General features: G+C 31.4%; 1 protein-coding gene across 2 annotated transcripts in view; it reads left to right on the top strand.

Moving 5' to 3' along the window:
- LOC114120375 (cytoplasmic polyadenylation element-binding protein 2) overlaps positions 1-18634 on the top strand; it is a 164883-nt gene that overhangs the window by 90396 nt on the left and 55853 nt on the right. For both annotated transcript variants that reach the window (XM_050201545.1, XM_050201544.1), the window contains one exon: positions 18583-18627. In XM_050201545.1, coding sequence (XP_050057502.1) covers positions 18583-18627 — 45 coding nt within the window. The remainder of the gene's footprint in view (positions 1-18582; positions 18628-18634) is intronic.

Raw genomic sequence — 18634 nt, 5'->3', positions numbered from 1 at the left:
TAGAAATATTATTTGTACCTATTGTACCCATGTACTGACTTTTTTGTGCGTGTTTTTAAAGTATTTCTAACAAAATTTATATTATTAAAATTCAATTTTTATTTCATTTCATTTTTATTAAAACATTAGCGCTCTTTTTCATCATAAATATAAACTTACACCCTAACATGGCATAGTTATTCATTTTAGAAAATATTTAGTTAGAACCCACAGCCGTTCACTTCAACTTTAACTATTTAACTATTTAACTATGAAGTTTTGAAAGTTAACCATATCATGTTCAGAAGATCTGACTAAGAAACTATCTAAGTTAATTAGTTAAACTACGACTTGTTCTTATTATACGCCTAGTTCTTTACCCTTTAAATATAGGTACATTTATTATTATCTAAAATTCAGAATGATTTTGTTTCTATATAATTGAAACGGCGTACGTTTAATTACAGTTTAACATAGTTCTTACTTAATAATTATTACTGTATGTAGGGACTACCTGGTAGGCACATACTTGTTAATCAAATAACGTAAAACTAAAATACTGATTATTACGATTTAAAATTAGCAAACAATAATAATTGGGTCATTTTATCACATGATTAATAAGCTGTACTTTTGTTTAATTAACAAAAATATATTATCTAGCTGTTGTGGAATAAACTATAAAACATAATTTCTCTGCTTATTATTTGAAGCAATTATTTAGTTAAAGACTGTATTTTTATGTTTTAACAAATTTTTTTCAATATGATTTGGTCATAGCCTAATAGCATCATGGCATTCTAATGTAACGTATCCACTCACTATTTACAATATAATATTATATATATATATACATTATTAAAATGTATTTTGAATATATTTTAATAACTGTGTGATATATTTTTTATATTATATTATGCTTAGGTATGTATAAATATTCGAAGTCAATAAATCTGTAGAGTAGTTTAATACAACTAGTATTTTTTTTTTTTTTTTTTTATGTACAACTGTATAAAATATACGTAATTTGAATGTTCGATATAAATGCATGATTAATCTCTTGGTAAATAATCTAAAAATACTTATATATTTCTTTCAAAAGTGTAAATTCTCTACAATATTATACATAATATGTTACACAAATGCATATAACATTGGAAATTAAAAATAATTAATAACAATAATGATTGTTTGCTAATGTGGATTGCTGTTTGTTACACGTCAGTATATTTTCATCTGAATCAAACACGTGAAAACTAGTCGAGTTGTAAGTCGACCATAGTATAACATAGATAATTACCATTTGTAACATATATATATTAATTAAAAAAAAAAAAATGTATAGTACTTTTATTATAAAACATTGAACGCACGTATTATATAAAGGTTAATAAAAAGTAATATTACAATTATAAATTATGTAGGTACAAACATTGCAATCACTTTTCAGTTTTCATTTTTATTTTTCTTGTTAATATGTGTTGTGATATGGTTTATTGTTACCGTTAATATTTTAATATATATATATTCAGTGGCTTCTGACTTTAAACTTTAAATATTAGCTTATAAACACCTTGCACTGTGAATATTATGTCAAAATAACCGCTACATTTTTATGTATACCTGTAAAAATGAGTTTAAGTTATTCATGTATTGATTTCGCACTCATTATCACGAGTTAGGGGTCTGTTTTTTTAGGTACTTATTATATTGTTATCAGTGTCTAATTTATAACTTCGTCTTTCAAAACACTACAGTGCTTTATGATCCATGATATTATTATGTACAATGACGTATTTATTCTGTATTTACACAGTGCTTGTTAACTGCATGTTATGCATTGTTAATTAAAAATGTTTGAATTAAAACAAAAAATGTAGTTATTACTTTTTTTAATGGATACCTTGTCGCCAGCGTGGTCGTTTAATCCGGTTGATTTAGTTTTATGGTGTCGTCCCGATTAAAATACAAAAATCAAACGTTTTAACTAACGCGGGTTATCGTATATATTATTATATACGTATAAATACAATAATAACAACAACAACACTTGTACAAGTTTTATATCGTGCGCACGCATTATGTCTGCAATTCACATACAAATGACGTGTTATTATTGTAATAATATTATTATTCGCTTCTATCATTACATTTTTTTCTCAGTGTTCATTTCTATCCACACGATGATAGGATAGTGTAGGGTATCTCGATTTCCCTAGTACCTACCTATAAGATTCGACCAAAAGTGATGATGGTTTATATTAGCCGTAAAAACGTCTGTATACAGATTCGAATCTCTAAAACTTGTCAACGATTTTACTGATGTTTTGGTTCTAACCCTAAACTGGATTAATTTGGTTTCAAAATTCATAAAAATAAGATATCAACTTAAGTTAAAAGCCGTTCTAGATTTCTTTTTTAAATTTGAGGAATCGTAATATTGAAAAGTACCTAATACGTCATGTTACTTATATTTATTAACTTATTGTTTTCATCTTTTTCACGCTACTCGACTTAGGTTATCAATTATATTATAAAATCATCGGCGTAACGAGTAAAATATCATATTAACTTTAAAATATACGTAATATTCGTTCACAAACCATAAATTCGAGCCGAATCCTCTTTTCTGCACAAGTTCGACTCGAAAACCCAACGGCATGTATAACTTAATATTTCATGCTTTTGACGTTTTTCGCGGTAAATACCTATATGCGCTATACCCACACGCTTTGACATGTTTGATTGCGTCAAAACGGTAGGTGTATCTCGTTTTCATTCAGCGCTGTGCGTATAAGGTCGTTAATAATTATTATTGTCATCGTCGACACGGATGGGTGACCATAAATCACTGTTATACATTCTGTCTCCCTCTCTCGGCCGTGTATTAATTACGGAACCACCGCGCCGTTGTATACCGTACCGAACCGGACTGGTTATATACATACATATTATATACCTAGTACGGTGGCAGTCTAATAAAAAATTACTGCATAATGTCGAAATCTAAATATTAGTCGAGCAGCGATATTGTGTGCGTTTGTCATGTGGTTCTGTGCACACAAACGACCGTTTTTGTAGTGTCATATCGCCCAGCTGCGATGTACCCGTACGCGCGTATTATTGAAAAACAAAAAAAAAATTAAAACAAAAATAAATAATAAATAGCAGTACAAGTGCTGATCGGCTGGCACCGTGGCGTTCGGCTCGGGCACACACAACACGCGTTTAGTTGTACGAATAATAACAGACACACACGCGGGCCGAGCACGCGCGTTATCGTCGCTACATAGTCGCCACAGTAATTATTATTATCCGTGCGCGGCGGCGGCGGCGGCGGTGGGACCGATAATGTGCTCTACGTCACTCGTCGTTGTCGACGTCGCGTCTTGGTGGGGAGGCGGCGGCGGCGGCGGTTTTTTTTCATAATCACCGTCGGCACACCGCAAGCACACGTATTTTAGTATTTTACACACACGCATTGCACGTCGTCAGCCAGTCAGTCATTCAGTCAGTCCGTACAATATAGGCCGACGTCGATTTTCGTCGCATCGTTATTACCATTATAATATTATTATTATTTTCGTATTTCGCACCGACGGTTCGGCGCGTGTTTTCGGTCGTCGTGCGCCCGCGTATGTGTGTGTGTGTGCGACCAAGTGCGTGCGTGCGTGCGCTAGCGTCGTCGTCGCGTGTACCGCCGAATTCGGCTCGGGAAATCTTGGTTTTGCATGCATCTGACGCGTTTTCCGATCGATTTTCACGATCTCCGAGTGCCGCACATCGCGCCAGACACGTTTTAACCTCAAATATATTAAATTAAAACATAAAATATAAAACACTACGAATTCGACGTACGTGACGCGTACGCTTAATCGATAACAACAATATTATAATATAGCTGTTAATAACACTTTTAACGGTTGTTTCGCTGCTCGCCGTTTCGTGTTTTTTTTTTCAAACAAATCGGTTTTTTTTTTGTTGATATCTACCTACGCTACCTATTTTTTTTTTATTTTTGTTTCTACTACATGTGTCGCGCTTATCGTAGTTGACCGTTTTGGGATTTCGCGTCCTACCGACCGCCGTCCGCCCGCCCGCTCGCGCGTTGACGAGAAAACGGCGTCCGCTCGTCCGACGCTCTTTCCGTCTCGTCCCTCGTCCGCTCGTCGTCGGCCATGAGCATGTTCCGGGCCTACCACCAGGGCAACACCGCCGCCGCCACTGCTGCCGCCGCGCCCGCCGTGGACACCGGCGCTAACCGCAACATGGTGTCGGTGCCGGGCGACCTGAGCCTGGTGTACCCGCACGCCGCCGCCGCCGCCGCGTGGAATTTCAACGTGTTCCACCGAGGTAACCAACCGACCGCACCCCGTGTAACCGCATCGGTATCACCCCCGTGCTTAACAATTATTATTAAACATGTATAGTAATATTACTATAATCAAGTGCTCAAAATATGTAATATTTTCACGCGTCTTACTATAACCACTAACTACAAGTATCATATTATTCATATAATAAAACCAATATTGTATTATGCGTCAATAATAAGTTTTTACTCGTAACCGATTGATTAGGTAATTGTTATTAATTTACTTCAAAATATAATACCTAAATGTCAATCAGCAATAAGTGTCCAATCGTTTTCTTTCTCGATTGGTAGCGAAGCTCTGTTTTTCGTATGGCTTACGTTTTCAGGCCGGCCCAGGGGACAGCCCCTCGGTTTGGAGGAATATTTTTTTAAAAGTCCATTGCTTCGGTTTGTTCAAAAACATATTGATTTTCGTCATACTTTAATATAACACCAAACTCTCTTCCTAACAGTGTTTGGACGTATAATAGATAACTTATCAAAATTAGGCATGTCTAATACAAGATAAATGATATATTTAAATATTTAAAACGTAAGAGGACGTTAACCCGTATGTTTAACTGACGCATAACGCTACAAAAACGTTTTAATTTCTTTTTTTTTTTTTAATATTAAAGTAAATTTAGGTACCTATCGGCTATCATACAATATAAGTGTAAGCATTTTATCTAGGGCTAAAAGGTTTTTGTTTTAATTTTAATTTTGAAACACATTACAAGCGTTTTAAATTTTTTTTTAGTAAAATGGATCAGTATCTTATCGCATCAGTAATCTTAGTATTATAACTATTATTATTTATCATTATAATGTTATTAGTTTTATCACGTTTATAAAATATGTTATCGTGTTCAAATAATAGTAAGTTATATTCTTGTCTTGCACTGGGATATTTTGAGTTTTAATATTCGTGAGTGATTCTGACTAATTCTGTTCAAAGGCAATAAGGAACTGTCATCCACTGCACCGAAACACTCTTTTACACAATGAACACCTAAAAACGGATATTGGACCATGTATCTTTCAGCTTTCCTCGTTTTATTTTATTTGTTTAAAATTTATGTGTAAGGTTTGTCGGATGCGTTGTGTATGCTATTATATAGATAATAAGTATACCTACTAAAATCTTATGTGATGCGTTGTTCGGTAAATAAAAAGTATAGAAAAAATGTCACTATTCTTCTATTTTAATCTCACGACCGCAGTGGGATTTTTTCGTTATAAATATATAATATTGTTACTTCTATACACGTTCGTTCAGTCCATTTTTTTTTTTTTTTAAACAAACAATTTAAAAAAAACTATCCCGTGTCCGTTTCGAACCTAGTTTATTGTTTGTGGTCGTGTTTCCGCTCTACACTAGGGTGACTATATTTCAAAAAAAAAAAAAAAAAAACAGGACACTTTTTTGCAATGAGTAAATTATATGTATATTGATTGTCAAAATACGAAACAATATACAATATATATAAAATATATGTATTATAAATACTACGAAAAACGGGCCAATCCTGTTTAAAACAGGATTTATGGTCACCCTACTCTACACCCTTAAAAACCCAGATTATCTTTAAATACTATTATAATAATTGCGGTTTTGCACGGTGTATGAGAACGATTCGTTTCTGGAGTAAATAATATTATTGTATTAAAGATTGCTTTGCATAATATAAGTACAACATACGAGATAACATAGTAATCACTAGTCATCCATATTATCGGTGTATTTTAGGGGTTAGGTAGGAATTGAAAAATGTAAAACTCGGCGTGCGTGATTCATACGTCGCGGTTGGCCTGACACGCGCTATTGCCAACAACAGCCTTTCGCGAAGCAGTCTTTTTTTTTTTTTAACTGTATTGTTATTATTATTATGCTGTTATTATTATTGCTTTATTATCTGCTATGCATAGACGATAACGCAACAATGTGCAATTGTAAATAATAGATCGAAAAGAGGATGTTCACATGAGTTGTCGGCCGCAATAATATTATTATCGCGTGCCAGTGTCCCACAATGATTGCGATAATTTTCCCACTTTCTCGGTGGAAACCCGTTTTGCTATGCAAACGAAATGCATTCTCAGTATAATTTTATTTATACACAAAACTCCTACATAAGGCCTCAGATTTTCGTCGTCGGATTTACAATTTAATATTATTTACAGTATTTGAATCAACAGTGTTATCACTAATCAGGTGTGCGCATAAATATATTATAACCTGCTTATTTTAATACTATTTTGAGCGTATAGAATTTTTATGAATTCATATAATCAGTGAACAACGCTGTTCCACAGCACATTACAATAAAATTTAGTTAGTTGCATAATCAATTATACCCGCAAATCTGTGGAAATATTATAATCGAATAAAACACGTTTTTTTTTTGCTCACAAACAGTTTTTGTGCGTTGTCCGGTTCAAACTCTATAGTACGTGTGGTAATATAAATATTATCGATGTACAATTTCTCTAAGCCCTATTACAAAACGTCATATTATACGTTTACCAATATAGGTGTGGATAAAAAAATTATACTAAAATAATAAATCTTATAAGAGTAGAGGACTCATACCCGCAAATGTGTACACTTTACAGAAAATTTACAATATTTTAAAATACCGTCCTCTTACGTTATGGATATTTTAGAAATTGCCCACCGTATCGTAATATTTTACAAACACCCCCCCCCCCCCCAACAACCACTACCACAACATCGCTCGGAGTTAATTGCCGTCTGTGCTTAAATTTCTCTCCTTAAGTCCAATTCATATTTTTGGATCATTAGCCAGATAATTTATGCGTGGAATAATCGTTATTATTAGTAATGCGGGGTACTTAAGTGCTTAACAAAAAAAAAATAACATTTTTTAATGTTCAAAAACCGTTTTAACGTTTTACGCTTAAAATATGTACTATATTATAATATCATAATGACGGTAGCGAGTTACTTTTATTCAAATATTGTGTGTGTGTGGCTGTTTTGAAGAAAACGCCCTAAAATATTTTAGATATAATACCTAACACTATTTTGGTTTTTTATTTTTTTAACTCGTTTGTGGCACGTTTCATTTGAAGGATATATTCACTACGCATTCTGTGCTTGTATGCAATGATATATATTATATACTATATTATGTGTTATCAGTGAACATTAATTTGACGCTTTGGATTAAAACGCACACTATCTCTTGTTCATTCCACGACATATTATAATAATATACACCCGGTCGGACCCGGTATAGAACAGTTACAAGTTAACCCCAAACCATGTTGTTTTTATTTTTCGGTTTGGAATATTATACATATGTAATATTATCGTGTTTCCGTGAGAGTTTAGTATTTTTATCTCTCCGTCGCATTTTTTTTTTTTTTTTGTTATAATACAGATGTGTCGCATAAAACCCTCGATAAAACCGGGATACCGCGTGGTTTTCGACTTGTGGTTTAGCGATTATTTCCGAAACGTTTTAAAATCAAATTCCGTTGGTTATTCTCTATATTATTATAATAATATACATTTAAATACGACATGGTTATCACCTAATATGTACGTGATGTAGTATAGATCATAGTGTGTGTAGTATGGTGTCGTGTGATATTTGATATTTGTTCGCTGTAAACATTTTTGTATGTACATTTTGTTTGTCCATCAGCCGCGGTACAGTGAACAGTGTACAATTATCATATTTATGTATATATATTTATATACGCGACTGTTTTTGAATCGGAAATATGACGTTATATAGGTATTTCTTGTTTCACATAATGCGATATGGAAATGCGGAGAAAAATCAATAGGAAAACTTTATGTATTATACCGAATTGGCTTCAGATTTGTCTCGTGTACAGCAGCAGTATGTAACCCCATCTGGATTTCGGAACCAATAGGGCCGCGGGTACGGGTATATAATATGTGAAAACATTTTCGCGAATTTCAAAAGATTGATCATTATTCATTTATGTATGTGTCTGCCTATATATGACTTTTTACTTTTTTTGTTTTGTTTACAGTTTTCAACAGTTTCACATTCGCGTACACATTAATAAATCATTTCCATTTTTCCCTGGTTCCGTACTCCACGAACCAATTAATTTCAGTACATTTTTTTTTTTATGCTCATTGATATAATAGATGATAATGGTTATAACTTTAATGTTCACCTCTGCGTATATATACAATATAGCTTTATTACATTTTGCGTGCACGCGCATATTGACTTGAATGAAAAGTTTGTTAATGAATTGGCGTAATTTTAACGTCACTGGTCTCAAATGAGCTGCAGGACTTAAAGTAGAACACAACAATTAAGAATATTGTGATTCATTTATAGTGTTGTCCCGTATAATAACATTATATAACGTTATTTCCTTCTGATTATGATTGGCTTTCTTTAATATGTGACAAAAATATTAATAGAACACAAACACAATGCCTAAATATTAAATCAAATTAAAAACTAATATAATTTATTCTTGATTGGTGGTACGTTTTGCATAAGTTGGTTTATAAATACACTTCCAAGTACTGAACAATTTTTAAAATGATACGTTTTTTGAAGAAAAATGATTACTTTTACCGGGGAAGAAATTATTTTGATTAAATTTCAAAGCATCAGCCCCTGTTTCAGCATACAAGCATGCCATTAGAAGAATTAGTTAAAGAAGTACATTTTAGCGTATAGTAACAATGTATAGGGAGATTGAGTCCCTCTGCGTCCGCCTCCCACCACTTAAATCACTGCACATGTAATAACTGTTACGAAATTAAAAAAAAATAAAAACAAAATAAAAACAACTACCTTATAATTACCGAGTAAGTAAAAGTTGTTCCTAATATGTTAAAAATTGCATTTCGTCTTACATTGTGATTTCTTTCTTATGTATTTATATTGAGTTATAAATAATATTTATCACTGTTTTATAAATTATGTTTTTGCACTAGGTTTTCAGTAACATTCTAAGAAACAAAGACTGTTCGTTTCTATATTTGAGAGTATCTACAAAACAAATAATCTTAGATCAACAATAGTACAATATACTAACTCGTTTTGATATAATTAAGTGTGTACCTTTACTGAAGGCGAACGAACTACTGTTGACTTTAATTGGGTTTGAAATCAATTAAAATCGAGATTAAAATAATATACAATTTATTCAGTTTATCTTACTCAGCCGTCTTTGTCTAGTATTCAGCTTAATTTAACATCTTTAAAAATATAGCAAGTTAAAACTAACAATCATGAATTATACGTATTGTTAATGATTGCAATATTTTTTTGTTTTTTACTTAAACAATGTATATATATATAAGCATTATATTTTACCAGTTGTAGTAAATGATACACACACACGTGTAATATAAAATACAACTTGAAATATTTAACTTGTCTTAACAAATATAGTACCTACATAGAAAAACTTCCTAAAATCTTAGGAGATTACATACTATTTGAATATTTAAGTACAGGATTTAGACAACTCTTCATAAATTTCATCTTTTTGCATCTTATCACAATATAGATAGTTTAAATAATTTTTGGTAGCAAAATTATAATAATATATTATTTATATTATATAATGATGTTTCTATGAAAGTTTGTTGAAAAAAATTATTGTTTTTCAAATACGAACTTCCTTTCTACAATAAATTATTTAACGGATTTTTTTTTTACCTGTTGTTGATTTAAAATAAAAAAATAATAATGTGTAGTTTTTCAGTTATTAAACTCTATATACTTATACCTGTTTACACAAACTTAAAAGAATTTGAAAAAAAGATCCATAAGTATATTTAATTATTCCAAAAATCAGATTTTGAATGAATTAATAATTATTAAATAAAAAATGGGAATGAGAGTACTTTGTGAATTAATTGTGTTATATAATATATACATTGTATGAAAATATTAAATAAACTGCTATGTATCGTATTCCTTGTTATTCTGATATTTAATCGTTATTGTGCTATCCATGGTGTATGTACTTTATAGTACAATCTTTATAATATTTCTACAAAGCTCAGCTGATAAGAAAAATATTCGTCTCTTCCTACATTAACCTTCCTAGCGCTTAGATTAGGTATATTAATGTATTATTATGCCACTTTAGTGAAAACGCTTGATATTTACTGTTTAGTTTTTTTCCTGTGATCGATAATTATTTAAAGAGGCTCTTAATACCAGTAGTGTTGGTGCTGGTACATAATGTGTATATGCAATGTGTATGTATATAATATACGTTGTTTATTGCGGTTTACGCGTTTTTTTCCTATCATTCCGTTCGGCTTTTAAGTAGAAAAATTACCATTTTTTCCGAACAATGTACACAAGGTATTAAAAATTTAAAGCGTTTGTACAAAAAAAATATGTATATTTATAAATTATATTGAACGCAGAAAAACGAAACTGTACCTCGGTCCTCGGCCAAGGACATTCGGTGCAAGGTCAGTCGTGTGCACGTCACGTTATTGCAAGTGTAATAATTGACAACTTGTGTGTATTTTATTTTATTCTCATACCTAAACTCATATAATCAACCGTTACCCAACGACTGGAACATTATTTTTCTTCTTTTTTTCTTCATATTTAAATTTTCAAGACACATTGGTATAATGTGAGTGTATGTTATACACGCATTTCAGTCATTATACCGTCAAAACCAATTAGTTATCATTATTTGTAATTGTTAAGGCGCTGATGTGACAAGGTTTAATGTTTACTGTCGGCACATGTCTAGATATAGAAAAAACACACATTTTAAATTCTCACTGCATAATAGTTATAGTTATAGTTAAACTAATATATAAAATTATACTTAAAATGAATGCTATACTAATATATTCTTTCTCAATGTTGAATGTTTTCACTGAATTTATTTTTAAATTTATATAAATGCAGTTTTTACAAATTTTTTACGTTAAATACCTACCTAAAAAAACAAAAATGGAATTTAATTCATGTTTATTATGATTAATTTAATTTTTTATACTGAAAGTATTTTAATTTTGATAGTATTTATTTATACCTAATAAGTGGTCGTACGTAGTTCAAAAATGAAAAATGTAAATTAGCTACTTTCACTTACATACGATGTTTTTAAACTAGTTAATTCACTATCGCTTACACATTATACATAATTTATAAATTCGAAGTATTCAGTTTACATAACTAATTGATAATGTTTGATTAGGTATTGAAAACAACAAGGTACCTATAGGAAAATTCAATTGTACCGATTACCTACATATTATATGTCGTTGCGGGTGCTGATATGATATTTTTTGCTAAACTATCTTCGATAAATATTACTCGAAATATTACGTTTGAGTTATACGTAATGTTATTTTTTATTTTGACTTAATCTTAATAGTAAATTTGGTATAGGTACTTAATTAATAATAAAACAATCCTGCTAGGAGAGTTTGGAAATTGACCCACAATATTGATTAACCGTATAATAATTTACAATAATTATTACATAGGTTGATATACCCACAATAAACATCGCTGCGACGTGAAATAATATGGTCGTGGTGGGGTACACATATAGTGAGACGACATCGCTCGTCGTATATGCATAATATTATTATATCGAAACGTTGCCGACGGGCGGCCGCAAAACCGCATGCACAAACGACCTAGAATTGTTATTGTTATTAATTTATACAATCTTGTTTTAAAATCTTTTCGTATAGTATATTATATGTACAGCTTATCTTTCCGCAATAACGGGGAAAGTTTTTGAATACTCGCGGGCTTATGATTTTTTTTTTCATTTTATATATACCGCGGATTACAACGTGTGAAATGTAGGTATACCGCTCATGTTCTGGTTATTTTACTCTGTCAGAGTGTTTCGCAATATTATAATACATATTTTAGCAAAACCGATCATTGAAAGAACGATATTCTTACGTCGTAATGTCGTATACAAACTCGTGATAATACCGATAAAATATTAATGTTTTTATTTTTGTTTTTTTTTGTTTTTTTATCGTCTGAAAAGTCGTTGATTTTGCCGCCGTTTCCGCGGCTGCGTATATGAATTGATTCTCAGGCGCTTGTTTACCTGCACCGATACTTGAGTTGATTCCCGGGAATCAACTCGTATGTACCTAATAATTACACGGAAATCGACTAATACATAAAGTAGGTCTCGGGAATCAACTCACTTACTGCGGTTGCTGCCATACTTTCGTCGTGTTATCACACGTTAGATAGGTATTGGGTAATTTATATTTACCTACTGTGAAACGATTTTCAAAGACGTTATATTATGATTAACGCGTGTGTCGACGTCTTGTTTTTGTCATTTGGCTTGTTCAACGTTTCGTCAGTTTTTTTCGCGATTTCATTCGACTGATTTGACCGCTCGGGTACCCTGCACGAATCGCGTTTCCGACCACCTAGTTGATTTAAACGTCCTGTTTAGCCACAGTTCTAGCACAATATTATAATATTATATAATATTCATGCCCGTCATGGCGTCAGATTATCGTTTATATCTGCCGTTTACGTGCCAGTAGACGTATTCATCGGACGAATGGGCGTATAATATTGTTATTATATTATTTGCCTTTGGATAACTAATATTCTGCAGACATCAGACATTATATCGTGTCAAGATAATGTTGCCACGCAATTATTGTAAATGACTTGATAATTTACCGCACCATTGAAGTGTAGTAAAGTATTAATCGCCTTCACCTAGATAAGTGCAATGTGGAAACAAAACGCTTAGAAAACTGTCGGGTAGCTATAATGCCTAATTGCGGCTCGATGAACCGACGAGCAGCGTGTAATGTATTATATATATTATACCGCATATATAGGTACCTTTACCTACTTTTATAGTATTACTGCAATTTTATAAAACATTAATTGTTGATAACTGATTATGACTTTTATTGGTACTGTACATTATAATATATATTTTTATACTTATATAATAGGCCTCATAAACAACCAAGCAAATGCGCCCTTTAACGAATTCGTACTATAAAAAAATAAAAATACAAGTGTAACAATAATATTTTAATTTTATGTATGTGTGTTTGAACTTCATAGATTTCGTTTGTAGGTAATTGTAGATACTTATATATATATATATATTTTATAAGACAGTAAGACACACTGAACACGTATGAAGAACCGGCATCACGTGAATTCAAAGCCGTTGTACAATTGTTAGACGATAATTATAATCTCGTGCAATAAAGACAAACTGTTAACTAAACAAGGTATGAAAAAAGTCAAATGTCATTGTCCACAGGCAATGTACGTTTGTACCCCAGATAATAGAAATCGTGTCAAGATGACTACTATAATATGCATGTCTAAAAAAAAAACGTATGTGACGGTGTTTACCGCGTTATCTTGTTATTATTTATTTTAATTTGTCATTGCAGTTTCGATACGTGCAGTATAATATCCTATGTATGTAAATGAGATCACTGCTGTTGTAGAATATTAACGCGCATTCAAATATAGACAATTAAAACGAGTTAAGCTAGCGATAAATAATAATCGATGGTAAAAACAACTGGCATATACTTCACTATCGGGTTTAATTGTTATTGAGGTTGTTTAAAATGCCGTTTGTACGCATATGTACGCCCATGAACTATGTGCGCTATCTGCAGTCGCGTTTCGAGAAAAGTGTGAACGATTTACAGAAAATGAATTTCAGGCGCCAGTAAACAATGGAATTAAACGCATTTTAAATATAATATATATTTATGGATTGCCCCGAGAAAGGATGTGCGAGGTTATCGACTCCTCATATATTAGTATATATCAACGACAACTCGTCGACTGTAAATGCTAATGCTTCGGTGACAAAATGATAAACCGCTGACAACGTTGTTAACGTTGTTCAGTGCTGTTAGTATATACTATATAGTACTTTTTTTCCGTCTTGAAATTGGATCTAAAAACCTCAATATTTTAGATTTTCGAAAATGTCAGTTAAGCGATATTTTGGCGTATAAAAATTTGCAGAAAGTACGTTACTCTAATACTTGGCTGAAAATTCAATTCATTAAACTAAAATATCGATTTATCGTAAAATCGACCACTGCAATAAGCAGTGTATTGGGTTTAAGGCACATTGTAATATACGTTGGATCAATAGTAGGTACAAATATATTATTTATGATTATAACGTTGGACAATGTTTAAGCACAAAATGATTTAATATTATTCTATTCACGTTTCACATTGTATGATGTATATAATTATAATACGTATTATAATCGGCGGTCACTGCTCACTGGTCAGATAGATAATATGTGTGATTGTTGCGCTATAATATTATGTTTGTTTTGATAGTTATATGTTTTATTAGGAATAATTAAAAAAGACACGACATATAATACGTGATTGGTACAGAAATAATATTGATTCAAATCGGTTGATTTTAAACCGTATTAAAAGTAGTAAGTGAACTTATAAGTAAAAGACTAATAATAATGTCTAGAACTCTAGAATAATTTGAATATGTGTTGTAAAAATTCTAAAAACTTCATATCCAACTGTGGTTATATCTGATTATAAACATAAAAGAATCCAACCCTTCGCCAATGTTATATTTCCGTTCATGGATGTATTTAAAATCAAAAAAAAAAAAAAAAATCGTGTTTATCATTTAATTGTAATTTGTAACCATTCAGTGCCTCAAATATTAATAATTCTTAAGGGAACTGAGAAAATGGAGTACTTATATATTTATGGTATAAATAGCTTTTCAGGGTTTTAAAAGGATTTCCTTTATAAATATTAAACATTTGTTACAATTGAATATTTTCAATATATTTTCTTGCAGCCTCCAAGCTCACCTGCCTGCGCCCTGCGCCCTATTGAGCAACTACGGCATTTAATGTATTTTTAATTACAGCGAAACGGTTAAATACTCACTTATTAGTTATTACATAATATATCGTTTTTATTTTCGATTTCACACTACGCCGTCCCTATGTAATAATAGTAATAATATTAATAACACTACTGTACGACTATGTTGCGTTATATGATATAATAATGATAATAACATATTCATTTAACTAGTGACTATATATTTACGGTCGGGACGCATATCGGATTGTCTTCAGTTTGTGGTTTTTAAAGTGAGGGGGCCGGCTCTGTATAAAACCTCAAATAATTTAGCTTATCATCCTCCAAAGGACTATTAAATGTACCGTGTATGGCTTAGACACAGAGGGTGGACGACGAGACCATCGGGACTTACATACTAATGGTATATTATTGTATTGAAGTACGGCAGAATCCCGTGCATGTGTATCATAAACGTTGTAAAGCCTTTTGTAACGTTACAATTCGTTCTACATAATACATACCGATACACCATATTATCATCGTATAACGCGCATATACTACATAAATCGGACGTATTGAAATTTGTACATGGCATGTATATACGTTAAACGATGTATAGTTTAGTGAAATATAATGTTATAATATAGGGTCCGCTTGATAACAAATCGTAAAATTATAATTATATTTTATACTTATGTATTCGAAATCGTAATCAATATTATTCTTGATATTATCTTATTCCACGTTATATTAAACATTATGGTTTACGGCAATAGATCCTCGTCTCAGACAGCTCGTGATAAATTTAATGTTTTATTTTTTATATCTATGATAAATTTTGTTTATACTCAAAGTAGGTAATTATATAATAATAAATATAATCAGTGATTAAATAAAAACCACTCGATCACATCAACAAAATTGTATTTATACTATATTTACCTCAACTGCTCAACAAATCAATCGACCTTTTATATCAACGATAATATATTTTAATTTATTGTATGTTTGCTATACCATCAGACACGTTTAAATCTGCTATGTGTTATAAATTATAATAATCATTATTTGTAATAATATAATTGTGTAACGGGATAAAATATTAAACTCGTTATTGTTCAATATTAAGTTTTTCTCTATAGCAATAATGCATTATATAATATTAGGTGTACTATGTTATATTATATTGCGTGATATTAAAACCGTCCGATCATACTGCAGCAGAAGATCAATTGATGCGTGCCTTAAGTGTATAAACTTTATTTTTCTTTTACATTTAACTTTTTGACAAAACGATTTAATTGAAATCGATGAGTTTTTAATTATGCATGTAAAACATTTACTGATCGTACTGGAAGCTATAGCAGCTGTACAACAACAAAAATAATAATAATAATAATAATAATAATATACTGTCCGTAACGCTACATCAAGCGGCAGCAGATAATGTATATAACAAATTCAAACAATATTATTTATGATCACGTATCCCGAGAACTCGCGTCGACTTCCTCTGAAAAACTAGATTTATTCAATTATTATTATTAATAATAATAATTATCATCATCGTCGTCGTCATTGTTTTTGTTATTATTATTATTATTAAACGTCATCGAACTGTGTGTAGTATGCAGTGTACGCGGAGTTGTACACCAGTATTTTGTACGCTAACAATCGTACACCGAGAGGAGATTCACTGTACGTACCTATATATATGTATATTACACGGGCGTATTCGCAGTTTCCCGGAGAACAATAAACATGTCATATAATTTACGAAGCACTCGGAAACTTTCTCTGTGTCACATAATACAATGCGTGCATTGCAGTTATTGTATTATTTATATACGTTTGAAACGTATCAGCGGTTGTTTCCAATTATTACCACACGCGATACAGATTAATTTATTTCGGAGGAAACGTCGTAAATCACTGTCCTCTGCTTGCCATAATATTGTGCTCGGATCGCGCAGGTATTCCGTACGAATATTGTACCTGCGTCCTATCGAAGCTGTTTGTGATGATGACCGCGAAGATTTTGACTTATTACGACTTATTCTTACTTTCGTGTTAGGCGCTATCGCTGTAATTATAATAGTATATTGTTGCTGTATGGTTAAATGTCCTCGTCCAGACGTCGCCGTCGTTCTGCTCGTATCTCTCCGAAATTTGTTGAGTTTTACTTAAATCGTTTAAAACACGTGCACGAGAACGCGCGTCACATTATGTTTATATAATATATATATTATTTGTACAAACAAACCGACGGTATCAACAACATACACCATATTAAACTTATAACTCCCATATCAATACCCAATTACTCGTCTGCATCATAAACAGGAAATATTTTTGACAACATTCAACTGTATATATAATATTGTTTATATTGACATGATGTATAGGGTGAAAATGGCTTGCCTGTATCGGACTTTTTTGACTTTCGGAAAGCGGAGAATTGAATCATTATTTATTTATATCTATTATTATTAATTTTTTTTTTATGGACACGATAAAAATGTGAATTGAAAAAAATAAAAGATGTCCATATTTGCTTATTTACTTATTCAATGTTAATGATACAACAAAACATAACACAATTATTTAGTTCGAAAAATTGAAATACGACGCGGGAAACTTAAGATTGTCCACCCTTTTAAAAATCACGTTGTGTTAGTTAACTCGAGTTCGTAGTAGGTACACCCTTTTAAAATTAACCCTCGTGATGTATTTAGAAAATCTGAGTGTGACATATTTAAATATGATTTCAATGTCAAAATGGCAACTTCAGATAACCTCTGTAATCTGTACAATATGCATATAAATACACATGGCTAAATTGTATACAATATTTAAACCGTATAAATATATTATGTAGGTATGTTTTATATTATTCCTGTGTGATTGTGTTATATTTACTACCTACCAAAAGTTTAATCACTGTGATTCAATATGCAATAGTATTGGCCAAAAACGTTCTTATACTTGTAAGACTTCGAATCCCTTTCGTTTTTTCCACGACAGCTTTTATATTGTTTGAACACATTGTGAAACTTACTGTTTATTACGTGACGCGCCAGCACAAAAAGGTGCGCTTTAACAATATATAGTACTTATCGGTGTGTGTAAGTAATATTTCTCTTAAAAACGTGTTTGATACATCCGAAAAAGAAAAAAAATACGGACAAATAATGTGAAAAAGGTCACGTTTAAACCTTTTTGACAATTCATATACCATGTACATTATTATTTTATAATAATATTATATTATTATTGATATTGTTTTAGTATTACTATTTATACTAAAACTGATTTTTTTCGTGAACGATTTACTATAATTTATTTTCATTTTATCAATGCTTGACAAAATAAACTAACAAGAATTTTTTGTTACAGGTTTCATTAACTCGAACACTCTACATTCTCTAGCTCACCTACATGGTAAGTA

This window comes from Aphis gossypii, chromosome 2 (assembly GCF_020184175.1).
Source record: "Aphis gossypii isolate Hap1 chromosome 2, ASM2018417v2, whole genome shotgun sequence".
In the NCBI taxonomy this organism is placed as follows: Eukaryota; Metazoa; Arthropoda; class Insecta; order Hemiptera; family Aphididae; genus Aphis; species Aphis gossypii.
The sequence above is the reverse complement of the archived record's forward strand: the minus strand, read 5'-3'. Positions and strand labels throughout refer to the sequence as shown.